General features: G+C 32.1%; 2 protein-coding genes across 3 annotated transcripts; both read right to left on the bottom strand.

Moving 5' to 3' along the window:
* Positions 1–6,045: 6,045 nt before the first annotated feature.
* Positions 6,046–6,853, bottom strand: LOC114405542. The gene has a single exon (XM_028368020.1). It carries the CDS (start codon positions 6,659–6,661, stop codon positions 6,344–6,346), a length of 318 nt encoding a protein of 105 aa, XP_028223821.1. The 5' UTR covers positions 6,662–6,853; the 3' UTR covers positions 6,046–6,343.
* A 2,090-nt stretch (positions 6,854–8,943) lies between these two features.
* Positions 8,944–14,233, bottom strand: LOC114407096 (RNA polymerase sigma factor sigF, chloroplastic-like). 2 transcript variants are annotated; one of them, XM_028370065.1, is made up of 9 exons: positions 13,991–14,233; positions 13,604–13,743; positions 12,501–12,625; positions 12,186–12,389; positions 11,789–12,077; positions 11,475–11,705; positions 11,040–11,180; positions 10,635–10,835; positions 8,944–9,653 (listed from the first exon to the last, which is right to left on the bottom strand). In XM_028370065.1, exons 1-9 carry the CDS (start codon positions 14,034–14,036, stop codon positions 9,366–9,368), a joined length of 1,665 nt encoding a protein of 554 aa, XP_028225866.1. In that variant the 5' UTR covers positions 14,037–14,233; the 3' UTR covers positions 8,944–9,365. The 2 variants fall into 2 exon arrangements, with proteins under 2 accessions (XP_028225866.1, XP_028225867.1); XM_028370066.1 differs by lacking the exon at positions 13,991–14,233 and having other exon boundaries at positions 12,186–12,423; positions 13,604–13,738.
* Between the last annotated feature and the right edge of the window lie 1,240 nt (positions 14,234–15,473).

Genomic DNA, 15,473 nt, shown 5'->3' with positions numbered 1-15,473 from the left:
ATTGTTGTCATTGATGAGTCAAGGTATGTTTGTTTGCAAGTTGGGAACTCCGTTTTCTCACGGTATAAAATTTTCGCTTCAGGATCACTTGCCTTGGAAGTTGGAACGTGTTTCAATTTGAGCCTACCAAAGTGTGCAAACTCCATTGAAGGAGACAATACTAAACCAATTTACCCCACTAACACTTAATTCGTCTCGTCCAAGATTTTAAGTTTAATTGTTAGTATTCTCCCGAAGTATATCAAAGAAAACTAAGGGAAGAAAAAAGAGAGAAGGAAAACACCGATCGATATATATAGTTTACGTTCTGGAGAGTGGAGACATCAAGCCATCCAATTCACAATTTTGTTTTAATAGTATTCATAGTTATAGATTGAGTTTATTAACAGGCATGCGTTTTTTCTTTTATCTTTTCTTATTGGTCAATCTAATTTTCAATTTTTTTAATTAAATTATATTTAGATATTCGGACTCACCAACCTATTACGAAATCATATTGATATTGTAATGTCCTGGCCTGGTTCCTTTAAGAGCTTGATTGCAGCAGTGACTGAAATTGATGAATGGGGTTATGCTGATATATATGTGAAGCCGAATTGTATGCATGACAATATATGCTTGGAAGTGCGTAGGTTTGTATATTGGTGACCCTTTATTAGATTAAACCCGATAGTAGTAGGTGCAGGGAGGTTTATTTTGGGGATAACCGTATAAGCATATTAGTTTAGAACTTTAGATGTAATGTGATTTTGCCTGCAAAAGCTTTTACTGTGGATAGGTATTCTATCTTGTGTAAAAGGGATTGGTACCCGAAAAAAGCCTCTTTTTTTTTTTCTTCGATTGTTTGTCTCTTCTTTAGCTGAATAACATCTATTTGTTTAATATTCATATTATAAAAGTAAAAAAAAAATGATTATATACATAGTAGTTTATGATTACATAATAATATGATTTTTTTACATTATTAATGTATATATTATTTATTTTTAAAATTTTAATTACAGATTCAAACTATATAATAAATACTATTTTTCATCATTGTGTAAGACACTATAAATATTATGTTTGAATAATATTAAGAATTAATTTAAACTTATAAAATCATGGTGATATCATTAAAAAAATAAAAAAAAAATATTATTTTTGGTTTCAATGTGAGGTGGTATAAGATTTTGGTGCAATGCACCGCTTCCTCAAACATTAATGTTTGATATGTTTGGTAGTAGCGAGATACCAAAAAAGTGAAAGGCGCAGATGAAATAGTGAAAAATTGAGCTAAGTTTCTTCTTTGGTGGCTGGAAAATAAAGAAGAAATATTTTTTTTTGAAAAAGGCGTAGAAATGACATTCTTTATTCTTGTTTAACAAAATTAACCTCTCTTTTATTTGTTTTTTGTTTTTTTATCTGGTCTACGGTTTCACATATAATCAATTTCCGGAGGTGACATGTCCCAATATATGCTTGCACATAATCGATTATATAAGTGAATAGCGTACAAGTCGACAAATAACAATTACACATGTAAGAATATAATGATATTTTTCTTTTCTTCATTTCACAACTACCTATTTTGGCTCCTTCCATTTCCTTTTCCTCTCAAACGTAGAGAGAATGTGATGATCTACATCGTAGATGAAGTTCGTGACACGCAATTAATCTACCCATCCAGAAATTACATTTAAAAATCTATTAAGAATTACCCTTTTATATAGGGATAGATTCCATTGACCTCCAATGTAATTTTAACAGTACTAGTCATATAGGCTATATGTGTGTGAGGTGTATGGGAGAAAAGATTCCTTCTTTTCTTTTATTTTATTTTACTTTTAAAACTTTCAGGTCAGCAGTAAATTTTACATACTCGCGCAGCATGTACAATCATTTTGACCCAGAATCATTGAATGTATTTGAAATCGTCAAGATAGTAAACACAGAACCTGCTCTTATAATTTATTTTCAATAGGCCGGATCGGATTCATTGAGGTAACTACTTTGAGTGCACTAGTATGTTTGAACACTTTTAAATCATTTTGACCCAGAACTATTTTCAACAAATACAAAAAGAGTTGTTGAAGTTTGAATATGGAATCTATTTTTCTTTATAAAAAGGTGTTATCCAAAAGATGCACCGAGTAGAATAGACAATGAATTCGATAAGGGTCGGCGAGGGGGAAAACATCAAACAACACGTTGGATTATAGTTATGTACGTCCCAAATCCTACACTGAATTTTATTTATAAATAATATATCTGGAAATCTTTTTTTTATACTAATATACCCGAATTGCTAACTGTGCAGTACATAATGTTATTTATAAACAAAGTTTTCTGTATGATAAATAAAGTTACAACTTTTTCAAAGGAAAGGAAGGAAAAAAAAAGGACTGAAATAGTTTATAAAATTCCATGATCTACTATAAGAATGATATAACGTTTCCTTGTTTAAATGATGGAATAAGATGCTATAGAATCATTCTTTGACTTTTGTTTTAGGTTTAATGATGAAGTTGTCGTCATTTTATAGTTATATCAACACCCTATTACATAATTTCCTAAGATACTACAGAGTCGTTCTTTCACTTTCTTTAAGGTCAATGATGAATTGTCATTCAATAATTATGTCAATAGACTTTACACGATTTCATTAATTACACGCACGTTCATTTGGAGGGGAAGAAAAAGATGTCTGAAGCAAGACAGTGTGGAGATGAACAAACTTTATTTCATTTGAAAAATTTGAGTAACATTATTAACCTGTTATAACTTTATTTCATCTCATCTTTATTTTGGTTTCTTAATATAAATTAGCCCCAGGTCACAAACCATTTTTTTTGTTCTTACAAATATTTTTTTCAAAGACAATTCTTTGACAATAAACATAAGCACATCCAAGGTTTTAAAAAATGATTGAGGTCTCACAATTTCATTGCTTTTTTTTTTTCTTATATAGTAGAAAGTTGCAGACAAATGCGGCTACAATATTGCACTCTATAAACCTCAACATTACGACTGAAAACAAGATCGCAAATGGCGTTTAAAAACCTTGAGCACTTCTCATCTTATTTGTCGAAAATCGTAGTTGAAAATAAGTAAATAATTATTACCAACGCAATCTGTTATATTAACCATGTCTTTTAAATACGTGATTAGCATTTCAATCTTCATGTCTATTTATATAAAAAAAAATATTATAAATTCCTGAAATAGATATACATACTTTGAAAGATTAATCTTTGGGTCTCGGGCCGCAGTATCCTTAACACATTAACACACTCAAAAGGAAAAGAAAAAACTAGTTGAATTATTTATTAGGTGAAAGGAATGATTAGTGAGAAAATGACGTAAGCATAATGAATGAAAGAGTTAGGGTAATAGTATATATGAGATAAGCGCGTGAGAGTGGGTGGGTGAGTGGGACCTAAGGGTTAGGAAAGGAGTGAGCCCACGGTGCAGAGAGGGCCGCACGAGGGTCAGGGTCAGGGGAGCAGCTTGGCACAGCACCGGGTCGTACCCACAACTCATCTTTTCTTCTCATTACGATTCTTGCTGTCTCCTCTAATGGACCCACCCTCTATAACAACAACACTTTCATCCTCTTCTTATTTTCCCCACCTAGCTACTTTTAATCTCAACTATACTTTAATCACATTATTAATTCCTGCCCTAATTAAACCACATCTATTATATCCACACGTCAACACTCAGCATGCCGGTACGTACAGATATTTATTTATTGGTAAATCATAATTTTGTTCATTTTAATTTCTTAAATCTATACTTTTCATTCCTTAAATTTTAATTCTAACATTTAATTTTTCATTTTATAAATGAGTAATTTTGATCATTCAGATAAATTATTAACAAATAATTTTGATTAATTGAGTTATTAAGTTAATTATAAATTAAGTAATATTATTACTTATTAACAAATTTAATAAACAATATTAATAATACCAATTCTCCACTATATTATGCTTTTTCCCTTATCCGCAAACACTTCTTTCACCTTTACTGGCACATGCAACTCCAAATTATGATTAATAGTTTTTTATTAAAGTTTTTTAATGATTAATAATTTTTATTTAATTTATAATTAATTTAATATCTTTGATCATCACAGTTATTATTTAATAATCTATTAGGGGAACCAAAATTTCCAATTTATAAAGTTCAGAAATTAAATGTTATAATTAAAAATTAAGAGGACTAAAATTATGGACTTAAAAAACTAGAGGAATAAAATTTATAATTTAACCTTATTTATTTAGTTCAAAATTTCACTTTCACCACTAAAATAAAGGTTGGTTTATTTGATAAAGAACGAATATATATCGAAAAAAATATGGATTTGATTTCCACCACCGATACAAATACTTTGTTAATAGGTAATTGATAAGTATCTATGTAAACCTTCTTCAGAAAAAAAAATCTTTTTTTCTAAAGCCATGATATTTTATATGGTAAAAAAACTAACGATTGTGTTTGTATCTTTTCTTTTATGAGATAAAAACTAACATGAGATCGACGAGAGGATGGTAATTCGTGGTTGGAGCTGGGGCCCCAACTTGGTGTTCTCACAGGTTTTTGATATATACATGTTTGAGTTGGTCCTAGGTAAGGTTAAACATATTCCTTCACTAGCCTCAGAGTAAGTGGAGTAGGGGCTCAGCAATAAACCTAGCTAGATACTTGCCGCGTATGAAGGGTATATTATATAGTTGGTCACTTTTCCACTATCGTGCAATTTATACCCTAGAATATGAGTGTGTGAATTTCATGGCTTGAAAATTAGTTTGGCAGATGTTCGTAAGGAAATTTCGTTGAAATTTCATGGCGAGCGAGAGAGTGAAAAAAAAAAAAAAAAAAACAGTTTCGCTATCAATACGCGGGGATGAATATGATTTCTTTCTTTTCGATAAAAATAAATAAATAAAAAACAGCTATGCTAATGATTTGAGAAAGCAACCACACGTAAAGTTTGTTTCGTGCTGAGTCATTCTTTCCTATTTCTCCCCAAATTCCTCAACCTAACCAGAGTGCTTCTAGATTAATTAACTGAATTTCACCCACGTAAAATCGAATCAAACCTAACTTTATTGCCGTAACTTCACAAGCTCTTGTTTTTTGTGAGCAAAGTGCTTGTGCAAATACAATAATACTACTATTATGTAAATGAAAAATTCATTAATTAGTTTGGACTTAGATGCATATGTTGAGTTTTTATTTGTTGCTACGATCGCAACCTTTAACCAATAGACGACGGTGTGTGATTTTTTAGGACACAAAATATTATTGAAAAAGTGGAAAGTTATAAAAGGGAATGGCGATGGACCCAAGAAAAAAAAAATTGAGGCTTGATCTTGTCTGATGTTTCCTTAGCACGAGGACCATTGTCTGAAAATTGACTAATCATATTGGATTTTTGAAGGTGTGGGTTGCATGATAATTGATGCATAAAGAACTCATATATGTTGCTACTACTATTTTTTAAACACTTCTTGTGTTGAATTTTGAAGCTCTCTGCTGAGTCCTGCAATAATGAACATTTTTAATTGAAAGCTTGGCAGAGACAGGTGAAGGAAAATTTGGGTAGCTAGCCACATGGTTAATGATGTCTTCCTATTTTTTTTATATAAAAAAAAATGAAGTCAATAATTATATTTCTGCAGACACATGCAATTGTGTCACCAGAAGTTAAAGTTGAGACAAACATTATATCAAGTTAGTTTCCAGTTAGTTACTACTTTAATTTATCGTCCGTGAGAACTATGCATAAAAGAAGCAAAAGTTAGGAGTAATAATTAATTACATTGATACTGACCTACCTCCTGAGATCTCTCTGAGTATAAATGGTAAAGTTAATTTATACACCATAATTCGGTTAGATGAAATAAAAAAGATATGGTTCTGTACAAACAAAGAAACCGACATTAAATAGATTGTTGAATGCAAATCGCATCGACCATTTCAACAATTTTTTTTCTCATTTGGAACAAATAAAACAAGCTACTCTCAAGATATGAAGCAGAAAGATGCTGTTGCATATGGTGATGATATAAGTTTCATTAAGCTCTCCAATGAACTAGACCTCAAATATAATAACATATATGCAAGTTTGAGAGGAGGGTCTTGACACATGAAAAAGAAGATCTACTCAATAATAATAGTTCTGAAAGTTGAAACAGATCTAATCTCTTTCACATGTTAGTAGCTGCACGTGATTACACACAATGCAATAATCCTATTAGAGAAAAAGTGACAATTTTGCAGTGTGACATAGTAGTAGTACCCTCTTTATGTTACAATGACAGAGAAAAGGATGATACTGTTGTGGCAGGCCTTATTATGTGTCACCACGCTCATGCCAACACAAGAGCATGGCGATGCAACGGCGAAGAATGTAGAATTTTGCACGCTGCTTCTTGACAATGTGACTGCACTTTTGGCCAAAGGACTTGCAAGGATCACAAGCTTCTTGTTGTTGTTGTTGTTGTTGCTGCTGCTGAATATTTTGGCTTGTGTTGCTTTCCTTCACTGCCATGAATGATTTTCTGGCAAGTTGTGTACTGACCCTGATTTGGCACCATAAAGCAGTAAATATAGTGGTGGAAAACATGGTAGCTACGGCTTCCACTAGGTATTTATATAGCAGTGTAGACATCTATTTGGGCAGAGGATAGGAAGCTAGTAATTCTGGGTCTTCTAGATCAAGTATGGACTGTTACTATTACAAAACCACCAGTTGTCAGAAGCATATGAAAATAGAATGGGCCAAGGTTGCTATATATTTTACCCTCCTGGGTACTAATTCCTCCAATGTCAATGCTTTTTTTTAATTTATTTTTTGGGAGGGACCTAGAGGATGTAACGTTAAAAGGAGGAGAAATTAATATAACCAAACACATAAATTAATTGGCACAAGATTGTTCCCTGCTTAATCAGTAGTCTCAAGTCTTAAATGTACAACTATGTTAAATATTTCAAGACTTTGTTGTCCATAGCAATTTTATCCCGTTAAAGTTGAATCTCCTCTAATAGAAGATACACGTTATCTATAAAAAAGAGAAAAAAAATAATTTTCATTTAAGTTTTGAAGTATTTTGATTTCTCTTTTTTCTAGATTTTTTTTGTTTCTTACATGTTTTCTACTTCGAAAACAATCTTATTTAAGACACAATCATATATTAAATGAGGACATTTGTTTCAAGAGAGATTTCAACCTTGATTAATCACGTTGTGAAAGACTAATATCTTTCATTAGCCCAACCTATTGGTATGTTTTCTAAATATATGATGCAAGACAAGAATGTCATGTTAAATTGGAAAATAATATATCCCTTATTTGACGAGTGAGTGAGATTTCTCGGATTAAAAGCTAGTGTTTTATTCAGTACGAAGTACTAACGCATTTGCCTACTGGGAAGGATACAACTACTGGCCCAGCCTATGTGTATGCCTCATATATGCAATAAGACAGACAGAGCTAGCGGAAACTACACATCTATAGTGGCTATAAGGCCCCTAAAGGATTGTTTTTTGTTCTTAAAATCTTGTGGGTGTAAGCATAATAGAGGTTACCTTTTCTTCTTGTTTCAATGTTTGCGGAAATCGTGACATGAAATTTCCTCGATGAAGAAGGATACATATGTAATGTCCGGGTCATTGCTCACACTTGCTACATCATGTCTAACATGTGCACAACTATTCATATATTTTGGCATTTCCAGATTCCTTCCTTTTTCTTCTACTAATTTCAATACAACATAAAGCGAAAAAGGATGCAAAAGTTTGATGAACTTAATTATGGCTTCATTTGGGTCACCGTGTTCCTTTTCGTGCCTGCATTGTACCCCCTAAGATGATATCATAAAGCAAAATTTGAGGGGATTGGTGAATGTTGACAGCTTCGTAGCTATAGATTAAGAACTTAGCATCCAATTTACTATTTTTTGCTAGAGATTATGGGAGCGTGGAAGTCGACAATAAAGTTAGATATACAAGTTGAGCTTTGGTTGTATTTCGTGATGTTAACATTTAATTAAGCAGAGGTCCTCTTCACGGGACCTATCTTGGGTCATCTTTTTTGGGTCTGAAGATACCTTTTTCCTATAAGGGATCTTCATTTGCCACGATCTAACTCAATTAAACTTTATGATCACCGTCATCGTTTGAAAAAGATTTATAATTTTCCGTTTTGAGGATGTAAGATAAGTACTAGTTCTAGTAAAAGATACAAGAAAATAAACAAGTAGTGCTATTTGCAAACCACTTGTACATTTCCTTGCACATGCATCATTTTGTCGTTTAAGTGTCTCTTACATGTGGTATATCTTATATCAAATTAATCCGTTTGTTTTAAAATCATAAAAAATCTCAACTTTCAATGAAAAGTACACTTTCTAACGCAAGTATGTGGTTCTAATTAATTCAAGTACATATGTCAATGAAATGGCTCAGCCAATTTTTATGAAACTTGAAATCGAAGAGGCACTTAATATCTTCAAATAGAAATATATCTCTTCACATTAATTTGCAAAAACAAATTCAACTAGTCCCAAAAGTGGCTTAGGCCTCTACAGCACTTGATTTTTTTAAAGCAAATAATGAATTTATTTCCTGAAAATGTCTTTAGTTCATAATTAACGCCTTAATTTGTGTACCAATTAATTTTTATATTTATAAAATTCGTATCAAGTTATTTCTTTTAGTTGCTCCTATTGACCAAAATAAAGTATTACTTTAGTACAATTAACATAAATTTATTGACTAATCGATATGCATTTATGGAAAGAGATATTTCTATTGTCTTAGATCTTCTTTTTTTCATAATTTCTATTGAAATGTTCTATATGCTATATCTTTTTATTTGGTTTAGTGCTACATTTATGTTGGTCAGTATGAGCTCCCTCCCCTATGCAAGAAGTTATAGTTACAGCTTACCTGTTTGACTGCAACAGATAGATGCCTCTTTGTTTGTAAGCAAATAAATCAACATATTACAGCAGTTTAAATCAAAATATGGTTTTTGATAATTTGGCTTCTCAATTTTTACAAACTAGGTGTGGCCCGTGCTATCAGCACGGATTTAAAAAAAAAAATCAATGGAAGCTTTTAAAAAAAAGAAATGAAAAAAAAATGGTTTTCTACTGTCCAGCACCCAGCAACAACACATGCCAGGTGCTGGACAAATCTTATAAATAAGCGTTTTTGGTTATTGAATTTTCTTATCCCCAAATAGCTACCCCGGTTCATCCTCAATTACCACGGCTGAGTGTCAGCTTTCTCATCAAAAGCTTGGTCGCTTTTGCACTTGGCTAGAAAAAAAGTCACAGCCAAGTAAGACGAACTTCTTGGTGTCTACTCATCTATACAAGCAAGTCTATGTATGCATCAAGTCCTTGACTTTCGAGACACTGCTTGAGCTTCGACAATGCTCGGCACTCCAACTGTCGGACTCTCTCCTTGGTCAAACCAAACACCTTGCCAATATCTGACAATGTTTTCTCCTTGCCATCCTCAATACCAAATCTTAGCCTGATTATGCCCTTTTCTTTTGGGCTTAAGATATTTAGGAGGTTGTGCACGTGCCTCCTCATTAGCTGTTTTGAGACAGTCACACCTGGGATCTCAATTGCTGAGTCTGCAGTAATCTCCTGCAATTGTAATAAAATTGTGATCAATTTGGGACATTCATAATATGATGTTGCTCCACAAAGGCAGAGGGTCTATTCTGACGCACCCAACATTCTCCAACATTAGGACTTAGGAGACCAGCTTAACAGAAATTTACACCAAAGCAATATGACAATAACTTAATTCAATGTGGAAGCGCATTGCAAGGATACTAGCACACAAGCTCAAAACAAATAAAGAAACATGAATAAGATTTTGTAATATTCCCAACCAAGGCCAAAATGAATAAACACTTTAATCAATACAAGAGAATTTTAGACTGTCAGTGGTCTCTATAAATCAACAGTATATGGAGGAGATCTAAATAATCCAACTTCAATTCGGAACCAAGTAGAGTTTAGTGACTTGAGTCCAATCACTACTTCTGACATATTTAGTTAGGGGTGATCAAGGTCTAGTCTAGAATGTTTAGTTCAGTCTGCGGATCAACCTCAAACCAAACCAAATTTCACAGTTCACAATCCATAATTCATTGGTGTTTCAAATCCTACAAATAAACTAACAAGTCTATAATACACATATATGACATTATATGAGAAACATATGTAAAAGATGATCCATGCAGTCAATTACATTGTAGGAATGAGATCTAAGACCTCCTTCACATCATAAAAAACCTTTTAGCTGCTGCTGATTCATTATCATCACGCACAACAGAATGCAATAACTATGTGAATTTGAGATGATTCATGCAGTCAATTACATTTTCATTTTGGTTTTCTTTGCAATTTGATTTGTACCAATTTGTTTATACAATTATCAGCACAAGCAAAAGACTTGATACAGGAACTCGCCAATTTAAAATGGGAAGCTTAGTAAGCATCAGCTGTTCTAAAAAATCATTATATCAATACAGAGCCTTCCTTTTCCCTGTTTTCAAATCATAGATCTGATAAATAATATCATGGCAGGAGAAAAACAAATTTACTTGAAGGCCATACCTGGAAAGTTGTATCTTGGTCCACCCACAAAGTTTGCTGCATCGAAATTGGATTTCTTGAAGCAAATAGCAAATTGTCCAACTTTTCTACTGTAATTCCTACCCTTCTTGCTAATTCTTCTTTGGTGGGGTGAAGATTTCCTTCCTGAATGTATGATTTCTTTGCTTCTATGAGCTTGCCCAAAAGGGTATATAAATTCTCCTGGAGATAATACAATCATTCCATGTTACAGAAATAGAATTGGTGTTTGCTAATTGCTATACAGATAACATACTATAAAAATTAATGCAAAAGTATCATTTTGTTCTGTCAACATGTAACAGTTTCATGAATATTGACACTTCAGAAGAAGGAAGGTTAAGTTTGGCTAACTATATTATAAAGAAATATAAAAATTGTTCTTACCGGCAAACGGATTGTCCTGGAATGTAGAAATATAGCCTTCCTTATTGCATGCCTTATCCACCAGTATGCATAAGTACCAAACCGGCAACCAGCTTCAGGTTTAAACTTTTGGATGCTCTTCATAAGACCAGTACTTCCCTCCTATGATATCACAAGAAAAGGAATGTAAAGATGTAACTGCTAATTATGTATTAAGGTAATGATTGCAACAATTCTCAAAAGGAATAACAGAGAGATCCTTTAGTTGAATCTTTTTTTACCCAATTGCAGCTCCAACTTTAGCCAAATATGTATTCTATAGTTTTTCTTTGTTCAAAATAATGTTAAGACATACTATATCGCAAACTAAGTATTAACAATAACTATGCAAGAGTCAGGAACTATAAATAGACTTTGGTAGCAGGGAATGGCGAATATTAATTTCTCAGAGACTACCTGAAATAAGTCCTGAAGGCTGAGACCACGTCCCTGATAATGTTTAGCAATGTGAACTACCATGCGTAAATTGGCATGAAACAGCTTTTCTTTGCTTCTGTTAGCACAATGAAGCTGTGTCTGCAGGGTATAACAACTAAGGCCCACAGCATCAGCCCATTCAGCCAAAGTTGGTTCCCGCCTTAACTGAGATTGAAGCCTGATCTTTACTTCTTCGAATCTTGATAAATCCTGTTACATATTCCACATTACGGAAAAAGATCCTTCATAGAGCATAGCATGCATTTAAAGAAATATGGAATTCCAAGAAGCACCTGTAACTGAGTAATCAATAGTGACTCTTCTTCACGGGTCAAAAGTTGCCTTGATTCAGGACCCGACAGGAACAAGCGCAGGGGGTCATTTTGATCATACCCTTCTTTTAACTTCTTCTCTAAACGTAACCTTCTCTGTACATCAGACTTTCTTTCAAGGTAACTTTCTTCGTCAATAATTTTTGACTTCGATGATTTTCTCTGTTTAGACCTTCTTTCTATAATCCGTGTCGACCTCACAACTTTATTCTTTTTTAGTGAAGAGTTAGCCAAACTTGTGGAGGCCAGACTGAATGGCATATTTTAGGAATTATTCTCAAAAGTCAAAAGCTAATTATCCTAAAAACAGAATAAAATAATTGTGAATGTCAGAATCAACCAAAAGGATAGAACTAACCCAAAAGGAAGTGGATCATCATCATCGATTTCAATCAATTTCATCTCTCCAGTTGTTGAAACTGCTTGCTTTGAGGCAGACAAAGCTTGCTGTGCAAGAGAAATGGCATTCCCTGGCAGACCATCTGCAGGCCACTCAGAATCAATATCAACAGGTTGCAGAATCGAAGAAGCAGCAATTCCCCTTGTCGGAGAACAAGTCAATCTGCAATAAACCACCGTACATGCACCCTTACACCCTATAAGGAGACAACTTTGGATAAAAAATTTAGCAATTACAACAAATGAAATTAAAATGAGATTGCAATTATCTTACAAGTTCTGTAAATGAGACCGGAGATGCAACTGCTGCACAAAGTCATGCACTAACTGATCACCATTGCTCATGTTACCTTTTTCATGAACTGAGGTCATATCCATCTGCCTTGTATTTAGTGTTGTCTTTAATAAAAACAAAGGAAAGGTGAATCAATTGATAACATACACAAAAAATGGGACCACTACATCTGACAAAACTAAAAGCCGCTCTAAGAAAAAATATAAAGACTCTATCATGCATAGATACAATTTCTGTGACAAATATAATATGTATCTGTTATGGGTATGGGAATATGTTTATTCTAAAAATATATAGGACACAATATGAGTAAGATATGCAATATGTATAAAATTCATAAAGCATAATAAACACATAATTGCAATTCTGCAAATCCAAATTAAGAACATACCTTTTGTATATTACTAAAAACAAAATAAAAATTAAAAACCATTGTCATAACAAATCACTTCTTATTGTCTACAACTAGAAATAGTATCATACTATCATTAACATTCCTTTCTTGAGATCATCCATAAAGAGAACTTTTTCTATTTTTGGTTCATCAAGGGACTATGCCTTCTATATTTTCTATCTTATACACATACACACTTCTACGTCTCAGATGTAGCTATATTAGGATTTCATAACTTTTTTTAAAGAACGGGATATTTCACAAACACATATGGTGAAGTATCAAGAGTATCAATATCAGATATGTATCATGTAAGGATACATGAAGCAAATGAAAGCAGTCGTGCTTGATAATAAAGACTCTTAGGGCCTGTTTGGATAAATTTCTCCATAAACACCTATAGGAAAATAAAATAAGAAGGAAAAATAAGCAAAAAAATAAAATAAAATCTTCTTCACAAGCTAAAATTAGCTTATGCATAAGCTAATTATAGAAGCTCGATCATGTAAGCTTCTCCAAAAGCTTATTTTTTAGCTTATGGAGAAGGTTTTTTTTTTTTTTTTCGTTTTTCCATCTCATTTTCTTCTCCTATAAGTGCTTCTGAAGACGTTTATCCAAATAGACCCTTATTATTGGCATTTAAACAAGCCCAACAATGAAGGAGCTGATATATAAACAAAAATTGAACCTCCTTATTATGCACGTGCAGTAAGGGCTTATACTCATCACGCTGCTCTTGTAAAAGAACTGAGGTAGGAAAATGCTGAGCTGCAGAACTAGAAGACCAGGATGCAACTGCAGGAGCAGCTTGTTCATGAAGCATCGTAACTGCACACAGTTTTCAACTCAATTAAATTAACTTAGCATGCATAATACCTCTAAAACCCTTAATTTAAACCATCTAAACACAACAGTATGCTATATACCATGTAATTTTTAAAAATCGGGGAAATGAAATTGAAAAACACAGGCATTTGTCAATTGGATATTTAAGGGAGACAAAATCACTCAATTAATAATGAGAATAACAATAATAAAAGAAAGAAAGAAAAAATAGTAGTTGTGATAAGGTTACCTGAAGGCGAAGAAGAAGAAGGAAACGGTGGAGACGAAGAAAACATGGTATTAGAAGCAGTGTTATGTTCTGTGTGTGTAGGACTACGTGTCCAATTTCCAGTTTCTAAGGAGGAATTGCGTTTCCAAAAGATAATGTAGACATTAAAAATATCGGAGAGTGAAGGATTTCTTTTCTTTCCTTCTCTAGTTCTGTTGCATTACCCTAATATTCCACACCTCAAGTTTTTCGGTTTGGGGCAATCGCCTAACCAAAAAGATTTTCTTTTTTTATATATAAAAAAAATTTAAAAAATATACTCGCTGGTTCACCATCAAGCCCAATTCAAACTGGCCCAACAACTCATTCGGTAGACACCAGCCTTATCGGCCGTTAAATTGAATCTCCTTAGCAGTTTTCATTTTTCAACTTTGGATTATTTCATTTTACAACGATTCATGCATAATCATCTTTGTGGAGGAGGTATGCTCATTCATTAAAGAGGGTGCGTGAGTTAATGTATGTAAATTCCTTGCCATTACTCTCTATTCTCATAGATTAAAAAAATACAAAATCATCTTATATAATTTAAGGGATAAATACAGAAAAACACAAAATTTATAACTAACAAGAGAACTAATATAGTGAATAATAAATTTTTATATTTTTTTATTCATAAGAATCAAAGAAAAATATTAATAGATTTACCTTAATCAACACATCTTGATCAACCAACTGAGTTAAACTCCTCTAATAAAAATGAAGAGCTTATAATTTAGTTTATGTTATATTTAAGTTAGGTTAAACTTAATTATCAAGGAAGTCTAACTCATGACTAAATAGGTGGGTGAGTGTTATAAACTCCCTAATACTATAGGAATAAAGAAAAATATTAAACTTAATTAGAGCTATGTGAATTTAAGTGTTGAAATAATTAATTAAATTTAACTATCATCTTTTTAAAATTAATTATTTTACTTATAGTGCTCTGTCAAATTTTAAAACATTCACATATCAGTAATGTTTTTAACAAAAAATAAAAGAAATGATAAAAAAATGGAACTTTAAAAAATAAAGATTTAAATATATTTTTTATCCATGTAATTTAACATTTTTTTCATTTAGTCCTTAAAAAATGTGTTTGTTTTGTTTTTTATTCTTAAAGTATTTTAGATAACACTTTGAATAGTAAAAAAATATTATTTAAAACACTTTAAGAACAATAAACCAAATAATAACATTTTGCAATGATTAAAAAAATTGTAAGGATGAAAATGAAAAAAGAATACTAAATTGTATGAACAAAAAATGTATTTAAGCCAAAAATAAAAAACTAAAATGAAACTTTTAAAATTTAACATAATCAAATAAAACTCTCAAAAATAAAGATTAAAATGAAACTTTTAAAACTTAATTCACCAAAATAAAAAAATACTAAAATATAATGAACCAAAAGTGAAATTTATAAAAGAAAATTATTTATGATGCTATTTTCATTTTATTT

Source organism: Glycine soja, chromosome 3 (genome assembly GCF_004193775.1).
Source record: "Glycine soja cultivar W05 chromosome 3, ASM419377v2, whole genome shotgun sequence".
Lineage (NCBI taxonomy): Eukaryota > Viridiplantae > Streptophyta > Magnoliopsida > Fabales > Fabaceae > Glycine > Glycine soja.
The sequence above is the reverse complement of the archived record's forward strand: the minus strand, read 5'-3'. Positions and strand labels throughout refer to the sequence as shown.